The sequence below is a fragment of the Egretta garzetta genome, unplaced genomic scaffold, assembly GCF_000687185.1.
Source record: "Egretta garzetta isolate BGI_Z169 unplaced genomic scaffold, ASM68718v1 scaffold45, whole genome shotgun sequence".
Classification (NCBI taxonomy): domain Eukaryota; kingdom Metazoa; phylum Chordata; class Aves; order Pelecaniformes; family Ardeidae; genus Egretta; species Egretta garzetta.
The window spans coordinates 8,435,148-8,441,986 of record NW_009260028.1 but is presented as its reverse complement, the minus strand read 5'-3'; the positions used below and the strand labels follow the sequence as shown (position 1 = coordinate 8,441,986).

General features: G+C 37.4%; 1 protein-coding gene across 2 annotated transcripts in view; it reads left to right on the top strand.

Annotated features, from left to right (window-relative positions):
• Positions 1–4,968, top strand: part of RCAN1 (regulator of calcineurin 1) — a 9,311-nt gene extending 4,343 nt beyond the window's left edge. For both annotated transcript variants that reach the window (XM_009640980.2, XM_035896509.1), the window contains exon 4: positions 2,203–4,968. In XM_009640980.2, coding sequence (XP_009639275.1) covers positions 2,203–2,366 — 164 coding nt within the window. In that variant the 3' untranslated portion in view covers positions 2,367–4,968. The remainder of the gene's footprint in view (positions 1–2,202) is intronic.
• Positions 4,969–6,839: the final 1,871 nt, after the last annotated feature.

The following is a 6,839-nucleotide window of genomic DNA, read 5'->3' as shown; positions in this document are numbered from 1 at the left end:
TTTTTTTTTTTTTTTTTTTTTTTTTTCTTTGGAAGCTTTGAGATAGCTTCACCCTGGAAAGAGAAAAAGTTTATATCGGGTTCCTCTTTTTTTTTTTTTTTTTTTCTCCCCACTGTCCAAACTAAAGGAGGTATTAAAAATTTATACTTACCCCTTATCCCATAAGTTGCTTGTCATTTCAGCTAACCATGCTGTGTAGTCTGTTTATAGCTCAATTTCCTAAAAATGCATAGCACCATGGATAGGCAAAATGGTTCTACCTGCTGTTTGTGTTTTAAACCAAATACTACTTTCAGCAGTAGATGTAAAGTTCCACTAAACTGAACTCTTATTTTAAATGTGGTTCCGCTTTTCAGTGATTAACGATCACATCCCTTGATGTCACTTTATACCTCAGTTAAGACAACCTTGTTAATGAGAATTGATACAAATTATATTTCCCCAGATCTACAACTCTGATTTAACTCGTTTGCAACTACTACTAATTTTAGGGGAGAGAAAAAATGCCCACACTTAATAGCAGTATCAAAGAGAATAAAAACTGTAGTCTGAATCATTTTACTATAGTATTTTTATATGCTGGTTTGCCTACCGGCTTAGGGAACACGTCTTACTATGTCAGTAGTAAGGCATGGAGAAAAGAGGGTAGGGCAGAACTTCTAGCCCCTCATGCATCAGCTTTCTGTGTAGTAGTTTATGGTTGACTGTATGCTGGTGATAGCCAACGATGCTAGTGAAAATAGTGTGTGTCTCGCAAACCACTAGGGAATTCTTCTTACCTGTGAAAATTCAGCCCTTTGCAGTTTGTGGAGGGACAAAAATCTGTGCTTATGCTGGCATAAAAAGCAGGATATGTAATTGCCAGTTTTTAATAAATAACGTCTTTTAAATGGGGTGTGAATTATAATGACAAGAACAATTTATAGGAAAGATATTACAGTTAGAAGTGGAGGTATAGAATGCTGCCACAAATCATTTGTTTACCCAGAAATGTTTAATCTAAGCAGATGAGCATGTAGGTATTTAAAACAATCCATCAAGAATACTGCTGACATGCTAAATGCTTTTACCAAAGATGATACTCTCCTGAAATCAGTTTTTGAAACAGAAGTCCCATAAGACTACGCTTGTTGGAACAAAAGTTGTAGTTGATGAAACACATGGAATGAATAAATAAATAACATTACAGCTCACTGATTTTAAGAAAGTTCAGAGCTTGCTCCATGCATGCTGCTTTCTGTACTACAAGCTTTCCTTTTAAGTTTTAGCAATACCAAAAAGAAACCGTGTAGGCCTTAAAATAAATACTTAAGGGCTTGCTAATCAGTAACAATTGGTCCTTTTCCCCGAAAGTTCTGTCACTGAGATGCCCTGCAGTAAGTTCATTGGCAGATCTGTGATCCCTTTTCCCATGAGATTTTTCATGTATATTGTGACTGTTGAGCCCTATAAAGCTCTGCCTCTTGACTGTCATGTGCACTGGAACATGGAATTAATGACTTGGTGCCAAGGAGCAAGCAGGGGTTCCTCTAGCACAATGGCTTGTGTGTTTCTGAGGAGCTGGAGGCAAGAGCTTTTTCCTCTGTGGAACTGCTCTTCAGTGGTCAATAAAATTTGTATTGTAGCACTTCTACACACCAGCTATGTTATATCTGAGTGTTTCACATTATATATGCATGGAGCCTGCTGTCTAACTCTGCTGCTTCACAGAATGCCCGAACAGTGTTAGAGCACCTCTGTGTGAGGTGGGAAGAAATGCACCCAGCTTTCTTAACACTGAAAGCTTTTGGGGGGGGAAGGAAGATCCTGTGGTTTTGCCATCATTCAGGAAAACAAAGTCTTCCTGGTACAGTGGATAGATAATCTTGTACACTCTAAACTGACAAAAACTCACCAAGACGACTTATGAATGCTCATGTAGAATGCTTTCTTGAATGCCTAGGGTAATTGACATAAACTTGCTTTTAAGAGGGCAGCTAAGCTATGTTGTTCTGAAAACAGAACCTGAATACTTCCGGCTGGTAAATGTGACTGTTGGCAATGCACGTGCCTGCACCATCTACTGTGTTGTGGCATCAGGCTTTTGTCATCAGTGTATTACTTACACATTTTGATTCATTCCTTTCTTTTTAGTAATTTCTTTCCTACTTTTCTACAGAATGGATCCTTTTTAACTAGTTTTGCTAATATTTTAACTTTCAGGAGAAAAGTATGAGCTACATGCTGCAACCGACACTACTCCTAGTGTTGTCGTCCACGTATGTGAGAGTGACCAGGAAAACGATGTGGAAGAAGAAACGAAGAAACCCAAACCAAAAATTATTCAGACGAGAAGGCCAGATTATACTCCTACCCACTTAAGTTGAACTGCTGTTGTTTTTCCAAGGGTTACAAAGTAGACATATGCAAGGGAAACATTTACTGTGGAAACAGCAGGTCACAGGTTTGGTGGCAACAGCAGCAGTTACAGTAGGAGAAATTCCAATATGTTTGCTCAGAAAAAGTACAGGAAGTTTCATCCTTATTTTTGATGCTGTGGGTTGATGGACGTCATGAGTGTGTTCCCAGATCACTGGGCACGAAAGATATGCAGAAGAAAACATTTTGAGACATAACAGGACAAACTAGGTTTATTTTTTGGGGAGTACTGTAGGCTGTTCCATTATAAAGCAACTGGGGGAAGCTTTCTTTGTTCTGATTCACGTAAATCCTCAAGCTAATAGGCTAGTCATTGTGTGGAGAACATAGTGATAACAGAGGTGGTTTTAAAGATTAAAGTATGGGAATTGTAAACCTTTTTCTTATAACAGATTTTGTGCATGTGTATTCTTGGTCTTCTAAAGTAACTTTGCATTATTTTCTATAGTTTCTCACATGTTTCTGGAAATCTGGGAAATTGTTCAAAGTATTTATTATCTCAGCATCCCGGACTTACTACTAGATGTGTATATACATTTATATTTATATTTGTTTTTATTGGCACTCATTTTCCAGCAGGCATACAATTTCTTCGGCACCTTATTTTGGTGCTATGTAACTTGTGCTTTTAAAACGTTAACCTTTTAAATGCCTATATGGGGTTTTATCTGGCAAAGTAATGGAAAAATGTGCAATAGGAAAGTTGTTTAAATAAGTTGATTTTAAATTATTTAAGTTTAAGTAATTTATAACTTCAATAACATTTGTCCGGTAGCTTTGACTTTCTCATTTGGAAAAAAGTACTCTTAAGTGTATAAATGAAGCTAATGTTGCATATTCACAGCAATGTAATTTTTCAGTGAAAAAAATGGTAATGGAGAGACATGAACTCTACTCAGTATGTGAATCTGCATTGCTGTGAGCAAAGGTTTAACAGCGATTGAAAAATTGCCCACAGTGTGTAGAAGGGTGAAGAGAGATGGAGTGCCTTTTCCTTGTTCATTCCTGATGTGAACTGTTCTACAGGCTGCACACTTGTATCTTTTTCTACAGGCTTTGTATGTCCATAAATATAAACTTTCTTAGCTTTGCTTCCAAAATAAGCTGGTATTTAGAAATGCTTAATGCCAAGTAATGATGCATACTTAAGTAATGGGTATATGTGGGAGAAGCTTTAGGGGTTTTTATATGTTAGTGTTTAAAGACAGTAGCTCATGACATAAAAATTTAGAGGAAGAGAGATGGCAGAAGTGTATTTTATTACTTGTTTTTTTAAAATGGAGATCCTCACTTTGAAATAGGTTTCAGTATTTTTTTTAAGAGACAGTAACTGATATGTGTGGGAAAATATCACAGTTTTAGAAAGGGGATGTTTGAAGCTTCTCAGCATGTTTTTAGAAATCAAAGCATGGTTCTCTGTTGGTTTGCTTTTGCCACAGCTGGTCTGAGAATGAGTTTTGTAGCTGGAGTTTATATAAAGAAATCCATTCTGTGCCATTCGAAGCAAACATTGACTTAAATGCCCAGGTTCACACCTTGTTTTTTAAATAAATAATATATATTTAAAAAAGTAAGATGTATAATGAAGCCATTCCAAGCTGTGGTGCAGTGTGAACGTGGTGTTAATGAAGGCCTGTCATTATACTAAGCAAAATAGAAATCGATATCCTGAGACTACAGAGAGCAGGAGTATATTGAACTTTAGTAATACTGCAGTTATGATCTTGTTTCAGTTTACAGCGCATACCGATCTGAACAAGCTCCACTACCTGGTGTCTGTCTTGGGCCTAACTCAAGCGGCACGCTCTCTGCGTTAACAGTGTTAAGAAGAGCTAAGGCCATGTCTTGGTGGAGCCGTGTTTTATGGACGTGGGGGTGCATAAGGTTATTTTGTGTTACTAAGGTGTAACCATCAGCTGGATACATGTACTCCTTATTAGCACACAAGATAAATAAAATAGAGAGAAACTTTGTAGGTTTGCCACAACTGCCTTTAAGCCTTTCCAAGATTTTTTTCCATGTTTCTCAAATTCCTGCTGGATTTAAGTGTTTCACTTAATACAGTTTAAAATTGTTGGAATAATTCCTGTTCTGTCCTTTTTCCATCTTTCCATGATTACCAATCAAAGCATTAGTTTTGCATTAGAAACCCAGGTGGTTGCTGTTCTGTTTCCTGGCAATCCTAAGAAAGCTGTGCTACCTTTCAAGTAGAAAGAACAGAACATTAAATGCCAATATGGTTTTCGTCATTGTAGTACACTGACACCTGCCTAATACAGCCGGCACTAGAAACCATGGAAGGCTTGGGATGGTTACAGTGTTTCCCCTTCCAATGGTCATTGTAAACAAAGGTTGTGAGACAGTAACTTGCCTGTGTTTCTGGTTGTATATCCTGGCTTGTGCCACCTTCTGTTATCATTACTGCAGTGTGCTGCTTGCTTTTTCTGTTGTTTTTTTTCTTTTTCTTCTTTAAATGTTCAAATGAACGCTTAGTTGGTATTTTATACAGTTGTATAGTATGGGGCATATTTAAATTAAAATATTTTGTTGTCTTCTTGTAAATGTCGTGGTATTTATGTATGAAACTAGTTGAAGATTTTGTGTGAAAATCTGAACTTGAGGGCTCCAAACATTTCCCATCTGAAAAAGGTAAGAATATTGTCCCAGGTCACATCCTTACCAATTAAATGAAGTTATTTGGAGAAAAGCTTTCTGGCCTTCTGCTTAAGAGACTTGTGTGATCTCAATCAAAGCATGAGAATCTACTAATGAATAAAATACAGTCCAGAACATTCCCGTTAAAAACTGATTTTTCTGTGCCTGAAGTTGACATGCTTCCTAATAAAGGTATCAACATCTTACTGTTCTATAATAATGCCTGTGCATTTGTACTATCCTTACCCATTTTGTTCTACAACATGAATAATTCTTTTTCTAGAGCTCTTGGAATATGAAAATATATCAGCATTTAAATGGCTTTACCTAGTAATTGTAAGTCTTTGTGTTGTAAGACTTGTTAAGCAAAAATGCACTGAAGCTTTCAATCTCAATATGAAGTCCTTTCATGGCAGAAAGGAGTTATTGATATTAATGCTCATCATTCTTTTCTACTTAGGACTGGGAAGTATTGATGTTTGTAAGAAATTGTTCTATAGACAGAAGTGGTTTGAAATAGCAAAGTGCTGCTGCTCATCAATAGCAGGCCCATCCAGGAGAATTCCTGCGTAGCATAACAGAAATAGCTTGGTCCTTATGTGAGCTAACAGAAGATAGAAAGTGAAATAGCAATTCCAACTGAGCCATCCTGCTTTAGATAAAGACCTCATTTTTCTTTTTGGAAGTATAGCTCATGTTGTATTATTTGCCCTCTGCATAAGGCTAGCACGCACAGCCTCCATAAATCTGCCAGTGATCACTAGCATTTGTCATTTCACAAGACCTGTTGCCAGCTTAGTGACACACATTCCTGTCCTTAGATTAGGCATTTGTGCAGGCATTACTACATTGAGGACCTTACTTGTTACCAAGGTGAATTCGACAACATGTAAGATTGAAGTTTGTTTCTAATCAGGGTTTTGTTTTTCAGAGCAGCAACAAGTGTAGTAACTTTGATATTCGAAATACTGGACAAGTGTCTTAGTTGTTCTTGTGTAGCCCAGACTTGTCAAGGGTGGGGAAGGAATGAACTCCAGCAACTCTCTCTCATACTGTGTTAACAGTTACAGCATGGATTTTGCCCTAGGCGTAATCACCTGCCTAGTCAAGTTTTGCTTTGTCACACTGGCAAGAATGTCTTGGGGAAGACACGTTCTTTAACTTGAAATTGTGATCTGTATCTGTAAAGCTTGCTTGCTTGTTCTGGTCTGTCCCAAACCCCCTCCCAGTCCCTAACATACAAAATGATAGCAAGGGGTAGACCTTTACTCTAGGCGTAGACTAAGTTCAGAAATTCACTTACTAGGTCTTGGGTTCAGTTGTTGCACTGCTTCTATCATCTTTGCTTTTATCCTGGCTTGCCCAACACACTTCAGAAACATTTTGCAGAAAACTATACCTGTTTAATATTTGGGTGTCTAAAAAGAAGGTGACAAACCAGCTGATAATGACAAAGATATGTACAGTATCCTGGGGGATGTCCTTACACAGGTGATTCGATTGAGGAGTAGATGATGGGATGGATCTGGCAGGACTGGATTTATCTTCTTTGATAAAATTTCCATTGATAAAGTAGCGACTGTCACATTTGAAACTTTTTGTCACTGTACTTATGTATCTAAAATCAAAGCATCTCTGTCATCTTGCTGCTGCTGCTTTTTTTTTTTTGTAATTGGCAATTGTTTTTTTACTGTGGTACACTCCATCTGAGGTATGGAAAGGCACAAAATGATGGGAATTTAGGTATGAAAAGTTGCACAGGTGGA